Source organism: Puma concolor, chromosome A3, assembly GCF_028749965.1.
Source record: "Puma concolor isolate L17-30 chromosome A3, mPumCon1.1.hap2, whole genome shotgun sequence".
NCBI classification, from domain to species: Eukaryota; Metazoa; Chordata; class Mammalia; order Carnivora; family Felidae; genus Puma; species Puma concolor.
The window spans coordinates 137,585,941-137,599,266 of NC_141669.1; the positions used below are offsets into that span (position 1 = coordinate 137,585,941).

Here is a 13,326-nt window from a genome sequence, read left to right on the forward strand (position 1 = left end):
CGGAGTCTCGGAAGCAGGACCTGCTGGCCTTCCATATCCCTAAGGGAGGGCGGGCCAGGGAAACCAGCTGCCTGGAGCTGCGGGGGAGATTAGGCCCTGCCTCCAAGGGAGGCACCCTCAGGGTCTCCTCCCCTCCTGCTGGGGAGGGGAGGAAGTAGGACTGGGAGCCTTCTTGTTTCTAGAGCCCTGCTGGGGTGGGGGTGGGGGTGGGGGTGGGTGGGCAGTGCATAACTCAGGATCGGGGGCCCCCACCTCCCCTGGGCAGGACGCAGGCGGCAGGAGGCAGGCGCCCAGGTATTGAGACCCCTCCCCATCACCACGCTGGCTCTCAGCCCCTTCTCTCGTGACGTCATGCTCCTCTCGCGTGGCATGATGGGAGAATCCTAATGTTTTCCAACAGATGCTCCAAGAACAGCTTTCAGATTAAAGCAATTGCAAGAGCAAAGATTTTCCTTTTTTCCCCTTTTTTTCCAGGGGGGGGTGGGGGGGTGGGGTGGGGGGAGGGAGCGCCCCCAGAAATTCCTGGACATCGCCCCCTGCCCCAAGCACGCAATAAACACTGACAAGAAAAAGTTTTTATTTCCTGGTTCAACTTTTTTTTTTCCCCTGGAATATAGACTGAAGAATGAGAATAAACACGAATAAATAGCAGAGCGAGGCCGCGCGCGCCGGGATGCGCCTGGCTGCAGCCGCCAGGCTATTGTCTAACCGCCCTGAAGCCAGCCTGGCGTTGTCCCCCCGCTCCTTCCCTCTCCCTGTCCCTTTTGATTTTCCTTTTTAAAAAGACGCCCCCTCCAGCCCCCTCGCCTGTGACCTTGGCCGCCTCGGATGCTCTGATTGCACGCGCCTTCCTCCAACTTGCCCCCGCGCCGGCCAGGCCCATGGCCGCGTCCGAGGACGGGAGCGGCTGCCTCGTGTCGCGGGGCCGCTCGCAGAGTGACCCCAGCGTCCTCACCGACTCCTCGGCCACCTCCTCCGCGGACGCCGGGGAAAACCCAGGTAACGGGGGCCGGGGGAGGGCGGCCGGGCAGGTGGGCAGGCCGGGGCCAGGTGGCGCCGGGCTCGTCCGCGGCGCCGCTCCGCGCCGCGCTCTGCAATCGGGGAGCCGCGCCAGGACCCGGGCGCTCGGGCGCCGCAGTTCGCGTCCCCGGGAACGCGGCCGGGGCGCCGTGGAGCCCTTTGTCCGGGCAAGAACCGAGCTCCCCGGGCAGAACCGGGCGCCCCGCATCGGCCCTCCCTGCAGGCTTGGGGGGCGCTGCCCGCCCCTCCGAGGGGCTTCCCTGCCTTGCGTGGCTGACCAGCTGGGGAAGGAGAGTCAGACCTGTGGCCGCCTCCGCCGGCGCCGGCTCGGGGCTCTGGCCCCCTCCCCGCGGCCCCAGCTCCCGCGGCCGGGGCTTGGGCGTCCCCCCCCCCACCCCCCCACCCCCGCCCCGGCCCGGGCAGGGCAGCGCTCCCGCGGCCACCGCGCCGAGGGGCTTCCGCTGGGCGCCCGGCTCCGGCGGGGCCTGGCCGCCTCTCGGGACAGGTGTGCCCGGCGGAGCCGCGGGCGGGGAGATGAAGGGAGTGCGCCGGGCTGGAGCCCGCTTGCGTTCAATGATTCGGACTTTGCCCACTCCCCCGCCCCCGCCGCAGCCTCGATTGTTTAGGTGATAAATCCGGCCACAAAGGCGTCTATATGGCTTGATTGATTACTTTCCAGAGAGGAAGAAAGGCCTAATAAAGCAGGAGGGGGGTGGGCTGTGCGGGGCCTGTCGCCATGGAGACGCAGGAAGCAAAGTGATCATTAAAACCTTTCTCCACCAGAAGGCAATTTTCACTTCACAGAGAGAAGTCTGAGCTTCTGAAACGTAGGGTTCAAAAAAAGAATCAAGGCTGGTGTTTTGGTATCCAGCCACTGGACGCGATTTCCTATGGGAGAAGCACAGCGTCCCCTCACAGATTAGGTTTTGACGAGAAGTTGCCGTTGCCTTTGGCAGAAGACTTGTTTTCTCTGAATGCGCCCCCCCCCCCCAGATGGGGACCTGGACACGTTAAATGGTGGGCATCAAAATCTAGATGATCCCTGGGGCTGGGGCGGAAGGCAGGCTTTGTGGGGAGGGATTCCTTCACTTCCCTGCAACGCATAGGAGCTTCGCTCTCTAACTACAGAGAAAGACCTCGTAAAGGCAGCTCTGTGGGCACCAGGGCCCAATTTGACATTTTAAACAATAAAGCCATGCGAGGCTTGTAAGATTTCTTTGTTAGGACTGTTGACACTGTGTCATTTGGTCAAACTAAGGTACCAGCCGAGGAAATCCCTCCGCTTCTACATTTGGGAGGGTAAGTTGATTTCCTCGGAGTTTCAAGCGGAGCCGGCCATGAGCAGACCCTTAAGGCTTTAATTAATCCTTTTATTAGGAATCGGGGATTAAGCCTTCGGCACTCCATGATGGATTGGTTCTCTCTGTGTCGGAGATGCACATCCATGACTGTTCCAATTATGGAAGTTGAGTGGCTCGTCACGAGAGAATCCTTTCCAGCTTCTTTTGTCTCCCCGGCAGTAAAAGGAAGCAAACTTGAAACGGAAATTATGGAGGATTTAGCTTTTTGGCTGTCTGTGAGTTGATGCCTCCGTGGGTGGGAACAGAGGGCTCGGCAGGTGGCTGGTGCTGGCCCACCAGGGAGAGGTGGCAGGCTTGGATGATTAAATGTTGCCGTGGGAGGGCAAACGCTGGAGTTAGTCTCTGGTTCAGATGGTCAGAATGGGACCCCGAGAGCAGATGTCTGAGGCGAAAAGTCTAGAGCATGTACCGTTCTGTGAGTGGTAGAACCTTGCTGAAGATATCAGGCAATTAAGTATTTATGGATTGTGTTAAGCAGAGGAGTTCTGGCAGAAAGAGAATCAGAATCTTCGAGTTGGAAGCAGCCCGGGAGCTGGAAGCAGGCAGGGTGGACCAGGGGAGCATTTTCTATAACTGCCTTGCCTGGTTGCCTTGGCAGGTGCTTGCATACCTCTTTTGATGGGGGACTCACTTCTTTATGGGGCAGTGCATGGTTCTCGGGGCAGATGTGTCTAAAAATTCTTCAGGTGGCTCATAGGAGTGTACAAGCCATCAGTCCTGATGGGGTCCTCTCATGGTGTGTGTTACTCGGGGTTTCAGAGAGTCTGCTCTTCGAGGGCAGTTACCACACCGTTCTGACTCGTTTCTTCACTGGGTTGAAAAGTCCCAGCCCTCATCTTGTCCTCCCTTCCAGACCTCTTCGTTTGTCTTCCTGCCGCTCTAAAGATCTACTCCTGAAAACTGAAGCCGGTGAACCAGCTGTGGAATAACCCAGTACAAAGTCAAGGAGAAGGGTCACCTCCTTTGGTCTAGATTTTGTATTTTTAGAAAACAGCCCAAGGTTGCATTTACTCTCCCTCCCCCCCCCCCCCGCCCCAAATGCATTTTTAACGCATCACTACGCTCAGTAAAAACTCAGGAACATTCTCGGAAAGGTAAAATATCCTTCTCTCTCTCTCTCTCCAGAGGTTACTTCTGCGAGGAGCGTAGACAATCCTCTCTAGATCTTTCCTACAGGTTCATATCTTCACGTTCCTGGAGAAAGGTTTTAAGAAAACACCGTATGTCATGTTCTTCAGCTTGTGTTTCGGCTGCACACTGGGTCTTGGGAGGTCTTGTCCTATGGAACATTTTCATCTCCCTCTCTTCTAATAGGCACATAGTATACCAAGGAATACATCTTTCATTGGATATTAGGCATTGGTGTTCTTTCCAAAGTTTACCCATCAGAGTCAACCTGGCTGTGGATGCCCAGGCAAAGCCTCCTTGTGCTTGTGTGTAAATTTCCCCTAGGGCGTGTCCCATCTGGTGGGATGCCAGGGCCACAGGGACCCACATTTTCTTGTCGTGATATCGCACCCTGGAAAACGTGCCGATTGACATTCTTTCCAGAATCTCCGAGAGTGCCCTTTCTCTGCAGGCTTGCCAACATCTGAGGTCATCAATCTCCTTTTCCCCGCACGAAGAGTGACAAATGGTGGCTCATTGTGTTAATTTGTGGATCCTTGATCGCTGGTGAGCGCGAGCAGCTTTTTGTGGCCTTATTAGTGCATTAAATCTCTCAGTGGCCACGTCTGTGGCCACGGACTGTGTGGCGGGCATGAACGGCTTTCCCCGAGGGCCCCTGCTTCCACTCTCTCCGCATCATTGCTGCGTTAACAATAATGTTGCATCTTCGCAAGACTCTTCTCTGTGAATCCCTGCTCGGAGCCCACAGGCACGGCCAGGCCTTCTCCCCCAGTTGAGCTGGAAACAAGGTGAGACAGCACCCCGTGACCTTTCATCCTTCCGAGGAGTTCCTACTCGCGGGGAGTTTTGCTAGGCTTTTTTCTGCCCCCCGCACCGAGAAGGTGGTCTGTGACCTCCTCCCTGCCCTCCTCCTTCCCTCACTGTCCCTATCCTGTCCCCTCGCTGGCCTTGCCCAGTGCCCCTTCCTGACCCTCTCTTCGCTCGGATTCTGCTGCGTTTCGCTCTCCTGGCTCCCTGCTCGGCCGTCTCATCCTCCTCCTTGCAGTGGGCACACTGGGGCTTCCTGTAGGGCCCTCTGCTGACTTCTTTCTCCACTCCACACCCCTCCCCTTTTCCCAGATGCAGGACCAGAGTCCCCTGGGACTGCCGTTTGCACCCTTTCTGTGGGGCCTGGCTGTTTCCCTTTGTGAAGCTTCTGCTCCGGGGGCCAACCAGTGGGGGACCTGTGCTTTTGGGCAGGTTCCTCGGGCTTGACCCCCTTCACGTTGGTGCCTACTCACTCTCTGCGGTGGGGGCCGCCCTGGGCCCTTAAGATGCTAAGCGGCATCCCTGGCCTCTACCCACTAGACGACAGGAGCTCCCCACCCCCTAGTTGTGACAACCAAAAATGTCTTCAGACATCTCCTGGTGTCCCCTGGGGGCAACGTCTCCCCGGAGAGCTGCTGATGTGGACCGTTGTTTCCTAGTGTGTATCAGTCACCTGGAGTCCTGTTAAACCCAGCGTTTCTGCTTCGGCATGTCCGGGAGGGGCCCTGGTAACGTGCATTTCTAACAAGTGACAGGGTGGGGCTCAGGTGGCCTCCCCTGGGCGATCGCTGAGTCCAGTGCTCAGCCATAGCCTCGGTCTCTGTGCTGACAACTTCTGCGTGTGTGTGTCCCCATCCACGTGTCTGTGCCCGTGTGCGTGACCACGTGGGCCCTGCCCTGTGTGACTCCTGAGCTCCAGCCCTCGGTGTCCCGCGGTCCCCTTCCCATCCTTCAGGTCTCGGGCTGATGTTGCCTCCTGTCCCTCCTTTCTGATTCGCTCGTGGTGCTCTTCACCTCCTGGGATCCCGGTGTGTGTCATCCGTGAGGACTGTCCCCCTCTAGGCCCGGAGCCCCGCACAGAGCTCCCACGCAGGAGGCTCCAGAGAGCATGTGTGGAATGCATGGGTGCAAGCACAGAACGCAGGCGTAGCTGACGAGGCTTGGGGCTGGCCAGCTGGACCGGCCTCTGTGCAGATCAGCTCGGGCACAGCCAGAGGGTGGCTGGGAGACCAGCAACGGCTCCCTTCTGCAGTCCTACTTCTGCCTTATTGCCTGGAGGGGGAGAAGCCTTTCGGAGCGTCCTGTGCCCTCCCGAGCTGCGGGCTGCCACACACGGACACGTCCCAGGCCACACTCTCGCTGGGAGTCCCGCGCTGGCCCCTCGCTGGTTGCGTCCTCCGTGCTCCAGCGGGCCCCCTTCCCCTCCTCCCAGGAGGAGTGCTCTTGCTGCTTCCAATTTCCCTGCCATCGACCACCGGGAGCCCCTGCCGCCTTCTGGCTGGACTGCTCGGTACCGAGTCCTGGTTTTCTCTTCCCTCTGCCTGGTTCCGCCGTTGGTGGGACGGAGAGTTTTCCAAAGTGTAAATGTGGTCTGGTCTCTCCTTTGCCTCAGCCCTACGGCCTGGTGGCGACAGGGCAACGTGCCCCCTTTCTCCCTGGTGGTTCTGCCACGGTCCCCCCTCCCCCCCCCCCGCCCCCTGCCTTGCTCCAGTGCCCTCCTCCCGGGGGTCTCCCTCTGGCCCCTCGCAGAGTGTCCACTTGGCCTAATTAGGAGCGAAACTACGCGGTAATAACCTTGCCAGCTTCTTCAGGCTTATTAAAACTAAAAGCTAGATGCGTTAAAAAAATATATGGGGTTTAAGAACTTAAGAGTTTTTGTCTGATGATGAAAGCACTGCACATTCCTTACCGGAAAAGATTGGATGCTTCTGAAATTTCTGTTCCCCGGCCCTTCTCACTTGAGTGCAGCACAGAAGGCCACGACCGCGGACGGCTTTGTCGCTGGGGCCTTCCCAGGTGCCCGCAAGAGGAGGTCAGCCGCCACAGTTTAGGGTCCCGGCTTTCCCCCTCCCCACCCTGCGCCCCTTTTGATCACGTTAGCCAATTTCCCCGCTGTCTTGTCACTCTTTGAAATGATCTCACTGATGTATTTGACAGCCTAGTTTATTTTCTGTCTCTCCCTCAGTCACTAGCTACCTGTAGCAATTGAAATCTAAGTTAAATAAATGAAAACGAAAATTTCCTGGCCCCAGCTGCACCGACCACATTTCAAGAGCTCAGTAGCCACGTGTGGCTGGTGGCTGCCATACTGGAAAATGTGGATCTAGAACATCCCGTCCCCAGAACGTTGGGCCAGCACTGTTCTGAATGGGAAGCCCCCTGAGGGCAGGGCCTTGCCCATTATCCTCTTGGTTATGCCGCACTTGGCTGTTTCCCAGTGAACGTTTGTTGATGGCATTGAGTCCGCCCGAGCTGGTCATGGTCTGGAGCTCTTCTTCTGGAGGGACCCTTGGCCTCCCTCAGCCTGATCTTCTCATGTTCCTAAGGGAGGACATCCAAACAGAGATCATTTCTTATCTGCACAAGATTCATTTATTTCGACTCTGAGCTTCCCCAGAGAAGCTAAAATGTGCCATGTTGGGTCCTTGCTGGATGGCTGTCTTCCACGAAGACAGCAATGCCATCCAGACAGATACTTTGCCTGGAGCTGGACGGGTGGGTCCAGGTGTTGGCTTTGCCACACGCAAGCTCAGTGACTTTGGACAAGTCACTTCACATGTCTGAACCTCCATTTCCTGTGTGTCACATAGTGGTAGTTATTGTTCCTGACTCCCGGCGGGTGAGGCTTCCTGAGCTGGTGTCTGTACCGGTGAATGCATTTTGAGACATTGCTCGTAGCTGTCTCAGCTCTGAGGACACAAGCGCCTCCCGACATCCTCGGAGATGGTTCCGTCTTCGGTGGATAAGGTCAGGAGGCAGTGGACCCTGCGAGGAGGGCAGGAGGCAAAGGAGGGGCAGCTCCCGGGGCTGTTTGCAGCCCCTCCTATGACTGGGTCCGCGTCAGGGCCGAGCTGTCAGCCTCTCTGTGCTTCATTGTCTGCAGCTGTGACTGTGGGTCAGCCCGTACTGACCCGGCGGGGGCTGGTCAGGCCCCGGGGCCCCGCAGTGTCTCAGGAAATGGCGATCAGAAGGAGGAGGAAGGTTCTGGTTCAGGTTCAGGTTCTGGTCTCCCTGGGCGCTTGCAGTGGCTTGCCGTGTGGATGGGCTGGCTCTCCTCGTCTCTTCCCACCCAGCCGTTGGCTCCAGACCTCACCTGCCCTTTCCCATAACCACTGTTTTCCTAGGGCCGTTTCTGCCTCCGTGGCTTCCTCCCTGTCCAGCCCCCGGGTCCCCTTCCTCAGAAGCTGCTCCCCAGCTGCCCGCCAGCCCCCTCCCCAGACTGCGGTCCATCCAGAGTCCCCTCACCTCCAGGTCGCTGCCTCTGGTCCTATAATTCTGGGACAGCATTTTGGGTGGTCTCGGAAGAAGATGTGAATACGTATTGTGGGGGAGAGAGTGGTTCACTTTTGTGAGTTTGCCTCCCAGGCTCCTTTGGGAAAAGGGCACCCAGGGCTACCACAACACCCCGTTTTAAGACCTACGCTGGAAATCCAGATTTTGATGTGAAATGTGATGTTTAAATGTTGTCAAGTTTATCAGTTAGGGATCGGTGTGGCTTCACGTAACAGGAAAGCCAAGTAGAGCCCCGGCTGGATTAGGATTGGGGTTTTGGTCTAGGGAGGCGCAGATAGCCCACCGGCTTCCTGGTCGCGGGTTGAGGGCTCTGTGATTTCCTGGTAGCAGCTGGTTACAGGGTGGTTGCACCTCTCGCAGTAGGTACACCTTCTGGGCAGGACGAAGGGGCTGGGGACAGGTTGAGGGGTGTCCGGCTGCTGAGTCATGACCCTCCTTTCCTGGGAGCCGTTCCCAGTGACATCTGCTTACGCGTCATTGGCCAGAAGGGTTCAAATTGCCACCAGCAGCTGCAGGGGCCTGGGGAACGCGGGGCTTTGGGTGGTTGGCTTTGTTTGTTCTAGGTGCATGGCTACCCTTAACAAGAACCGGTGAAGAAGGGTAAGAAGAGTGGCTGCGGGTCATCAGCTGCGGTCCCTGCCAGGGCAGCCTAGAAACAAACGAAGCCCCAAGCCAAACCACGCACATCTGGGGATGCATGTGGCCCGCAGGCTGCCCTTTGAAAATTACATAGAAGGCATCTCGGGAAGGCTGAAGCAATTATTATGTTTCATGACATTTCTTTAGCGAGAAATTAAAGGTTGGGAGCAAGATGTGTGATCTAAGCCTGGACATTATGTCCCTCCAAATTTTATTTGATAATATTTGTTCGGGGTACAAGACTGACAAGGTCACTGGCCTTCACGGAGCCGACAGTCTGGTGAATTATTGATAGCTGGAGTGAAAACGTGCTCGTCGTCAACTCTGTTTTCTACACGGGGCCATCACACTTGTGTTTCACTTTCCTCTAAACCCTCGAGGAAGCACCAGAGGGCTGGGGAGGCTGAGGACCCCACCCTGGGGCACCCTTGGCGGGAGGGGGGGAGGTGGTGGAAGCTTGAATCCTGGTGAGTTTGATGCCCCACCCACACACCTGCCACGCCCACTGCCTGCCTGACCCACCCCTGTCTGCTGGGCTCACTCCCTGCCCCCCCCCACGCCCCCCCCCACTCACCCTGCCCCACTCACCCCTGTCCATCCCAGCCACTGCCTGCCCCGCCCACTGTGCCCTGCCCACCCTGCCAGAGCTGCCCACTCTCTGCCTGACCTGACCCACCCGTGTCCACTCCGCCCCTTCCCCTGCTCCACCCACCCTGCCCCTCTCACCCCTGTCCGTCCCAGCCACTGCCTGCCCCGCCCACCTGCCTGCCCCGCCCACCTGCCTGCCCCGCCCACTCTGCCTGCCCCGCCCACCCGGCCTGTCCCGCCCATTCTCTGCTGGCCTCTTCATACACCTTCCCTGAAGGGCCTCAGTCTTTGAGATGGAACAGGTATGAGATGCTTCGTCCCTTTCCTGGCTCAGGCAATCCATCTGACAGATGTATGTGTATCTGTAGTCACATAAACACACAGACAGACATACTCCTCCATTTCCCAGTCCATTTAACCAGAATGGCCACCAGGACGAGATTTATTTATTGAAAGTCAGGCAAGGTGATGGCAGAGACTCAGCCGATGGCTGAGTCGTGGAAGGTTTTATCTTTAATGGGCTGGGGCGGTGTCCCTGTTTGTTAAAGCAAGTCATTGGATGGGCAGCTTGGCACATCCCTTATCCAGTGGGCACCGCATTAAGGGCACTTTGACACTGATGAGTGGGCAGTCACAAAATGAATCTGCCAAGACCCCAGGGGAGGACGGGAGCTGTGGCTACATGGCTTAATAAATATATTTATTGCGCGTTGTTATGCAGCTGTTTTAAGTGTAACACTTTGTTGAAGTCACAATCTTTGTCAATACTCTTACTGATGAGTTGTGTTATTACTTTATTTTGGGGGGCCGTTACTCCTTGGAAGTTTGTGTCTATGTGCAGAAACATTTTTGCCGTGTTGTAATCACTAGCTCAGGGGATTTAAATAAAGTCAGAGAGATGTGCCAGAAATGATCTTTTTTGCTTCCCTTTGGCAGGAAAACATCGTCCCGGGCAGTGTTAATTCTGGGATGACTGTGTTTCTGCAGCCACATGAGTCAGGTTGTTGCTGACCTTGGCATGTTGGTCAGGGTCTTTTGTGCAAAGCTCCTGAGCGTGTGCGAGCATCAGGACTGTCTCAGCACCCGGGCGCCGCTCTCCTGGGGTCGCCTGGCCCTGCCCCACGTTCTTTATTTTTTCACTGGACTCTAGGTATGACCGTGGAAGTGGGCTCTCCAGAGAGAGTGGTGGTGTGTGATCTTCCTTTAAATCAAATTTATTTACGTGCAGAAGAAGACGGCCTCAAAACATTATAAAGTAGCTGCGGTAATGCCTGGAAACATGAGGAGGCACAGCAGAGGTCACAAAGGGAGCGTAGGTTTCGGAGGAAGGGGGAGATGCTGTATGTTATCGTCCTGGGCTTGTGACCCTGGTTGGCATTTCTCCGTCTGCTGCCTTATCGAGCACTGCTGTGTGCAGGGGGGGACGGCGTGGGGGGCGATGGAAACACGTACTGCCTGTCCTGGAGGCTCACGGTCTGGCTAGCGACCTAGCACGTCAACGAGTAGGGAGCGACAGGTTACCTGCGTAATAAGCCCAGACCCCTCACGTTTGTCTCCTTCTGTGCTGTTTCGAGTTCGTTCCCTCCCAGCGATCGGGGGTCTGCAGCACGGAGCGCTCACCGGCGAGCAGGTGTCTGCAGGGTGGCAGGTCCAGGATGGGCCCTGGATGCACAGCCAGCACCTCTTTCCCGCATCCTCCGTGGGCCCAGCAGTGGTGTCTCGTGGCAGGTGGAGACGCACGGGGGGCCTCTTCGGTCTCGCGCCTTCACTTCCGGCTCCGTCTGTGAGGACAGGCACGTGGGCGGCGTGCTGAGCGAGGGATGTACACTCGGCCCCCGGTGGGCGGAGCGGGCGGGGCACACGTGGACACAGGAGGGGTGGGGAGTGGGGGCCGTAGCGCAGATCCCACGGTGGGCTCGCTTCCCCTCGTAGACCGCCAGCGCCCAGAGACGACGGGCTCGGCCAGCTTGATGTCGCCATCCCCTGCCGCGTCTGACATGGCGGGGCTGACATGGGGACGCTGGCCGACAAGGTGTGGGGGGGGATCTGGCGGGTCCGTGGGCTCTGGCGTCAGGCGGCCTGGGTCCACGTGCCTCCTTATGTCTCTCAGCCTCGGTTTCCCCGTCTGTAAAATGAAGACTGCTTGTAGTGCTGCCTACAGTGAAGGGTGGCCGTGGGGACGCGGTGGGTTGGTTTCTGTAAGGCGTTGAGCAGGGTGCCCGTCACTATGGACAGGCTTCCCCTCAAGGCGTTTTGGTGGCCCCTGAGCATTTTGGCCAGGGACAATGGGGAGCCCTGGTCCTCTGCAGCACTGAGGCTCTGACACCCACATGTCCTGCTGGTGCCCTCATGACATTGCAGGAAGAGTCCCTCCTGGCCTGAGGTCACCACCACCTGGCGAAATCAGCCGTTCCGTCCCGCCTTCTCACCCTGGCCCCTGCTTGTCCCTGGGGCTGGTTCACAGGGTTGCTGGTACGGGAGGGACACTCCTCCGGAGGCCCCGTGCGCATCTTCCTAGTTGGGGAGCTGAGCTGGGGGAGTCAGGATGTAACAGGGCCAGGTCAAAAGGCAAGGTCACAGGCTGAGTCACAGCCACAGCTGGGGTGCCGGGCTGAGAGCCCCGGGGCTGATGCTCAGTGCTGGCCTTGGGCTCAGGAGGGGGCATGGGGACAGAGGGGACCCTCGTGTCCCTCTTTTTCCCCCCCTCTGCCCCCCCCCCATCCTCATGGGTAGCTGGTTCTGCCTCAATAGGAAGCAATGAAAGACTTAGGGATAATTTACTATTTTGTCTCCTTTTTTAGTGGGATTTAATATCTCCAACATGGAACAAACGAGGGGCCTGGCCTGGTGCTTCGGTCCATCCGGGCAGCCCCTCTGGTGGGGGCACAGGCCCTCTCCCGTTAGTGTTCCCCGGCAATCTCGTCTTTTCCTTAAGGTCATTACTGCAGACACTGGTGGCATCTTCGCGTGACAACTTGCCTCTGATGTCTCTTTGTGCCTTCTGTCTGTTAGGACTGGTGTTACCCGCCGTTGTGTTCTCCGCTCCAGGACAGTCCTGCCCGGAGTAGGCGTTCAGGGAAGGTGGCTTTTATCTCGAGTATATGGTAATGACACCCATGTCACCAATGGTGTGGCTGCCATTCGCGGGTAGCCACGCGCAGAGGTGAAATTGAGGGGCAAACGTCCTCCAAATAGCAGCAACAAAAGGCCATGACGGCTTTGGGGTGTCGGGGTGAATGGTCTTGCCCTTCCGGAAATCCCCAGAGCAGATGACCGAGTGTAAAGGGCGGCCGCTCAGAGCGCGACTTATCGGTAGTGCGCGTTGCTACAAAGAAGCCTACAGATTTGTTAATAATTAGTCTCTGTGTGCTTTTTAAAATTAACTAACGACAGTTTATTCCAGGGGGATATTAGCACAGAGCAGCTGTTCTCTCAGGAAAATGCAGGTTCCAATCAGTCGTTTTGTTTCTGGTTCCTTTTTCTGACCCTGGGCGGAGCCGCCGTTGGCTCTTGCTTGGTGAGCCCGTTAGCCAGGGGGCAGAGGTCGTTTCTCCCACGGGCACCCAGGAGCCCAGCCACCAAACATTTCACGGGGTGGGACATCGCTGGTTGCGGAGAGGCTGTTGGGTGGCTCCTTTCCCCAGCCCAGGCTGTCACTGGAAAGGACAGGCACAGAACACGTGCGTGACAACACCGGGTGGCTCATTGCAAGTGGGTGCTCCCCTCCACGTCCCCTCCGTCCTCCCTCCCATCCAACAAACCAAGTGCTCTCTCTTAGGCCAGGTGTGATGGCAGCATGGGGACGGCGTGGACAGCCGAGGCGGAGGCACCGCCCCATGCCCCTGGGGTAGTCTAGCGGGGGCCTCGAGCAGGGACTGGAATATCCCATAGGCGAATACTAGTCACGCCGAGGTGAGATTGCCCTGGTGCTATGAGGGGGCCTGCATGCAGGCTGGGGCGGCTCAGGGAAGGTGTCACTTGAGTCGAGAACTGAAAAGTGGGTATGAGTGATGGGAAAGGCAAGGTTTCCTGGGTGGAGAAAATGGCCCGTGCAAAGGCCCAGAGGTAGGATGCTCAACGGGTAAAGTGAGCCAGTGGCTGGGGGGGGGGGGGGGGGGTGGTGCATGTCACCATGTGTGCGCGTGTGTGTACCCGCGTGCAAGGGAGGGGGAGGCGGTGGAGAGCTCCAGGCGTCCAGCCTGCTTTCCTTGTGCTCGCGGACCCCTGTGAGGGTTTGTGTAGGTGAGGGACCCTGGCTGCACGTGGATGG

At 57.7% G+C, this 13,326-nt stretch overlaps 1 protein-coding gene across 5 annotated transcripts in view; it reads left to right on the plus strand.

Annotated features, from left to right (window-relative positions):
- The window catches only part of PHACTR3 (phosphatase and actin regulator 3), a 237,736-nt gene that overhangs the window by 21,577 nt on the left and 202,833 nt on the right, over positions 1-13,326 (plus strand). For 3 of the 5 annotated variants that reach the window (XM_086702609.1, XM_086702611.1, XM_086702614.1), the window contains exon 1: positions 492-999. The exons of 1 other annotated variant lie outside the window; for it this stretch is intronic. In XM_086702609.1, coding sequence (XP_086558735.1) covers positions 882-999 — 118 coding nt within the window. In that variant the 5' untranslated portion in view covers positions 492-881. Of the gene's footprint in view, positions 1-491; positions 1,000-2,164; positions 2,320-13,326 lie in introns of those variants that run through there. One more of the 5 variants, XM_086702612.1, reaches the window with a different exon arrangement.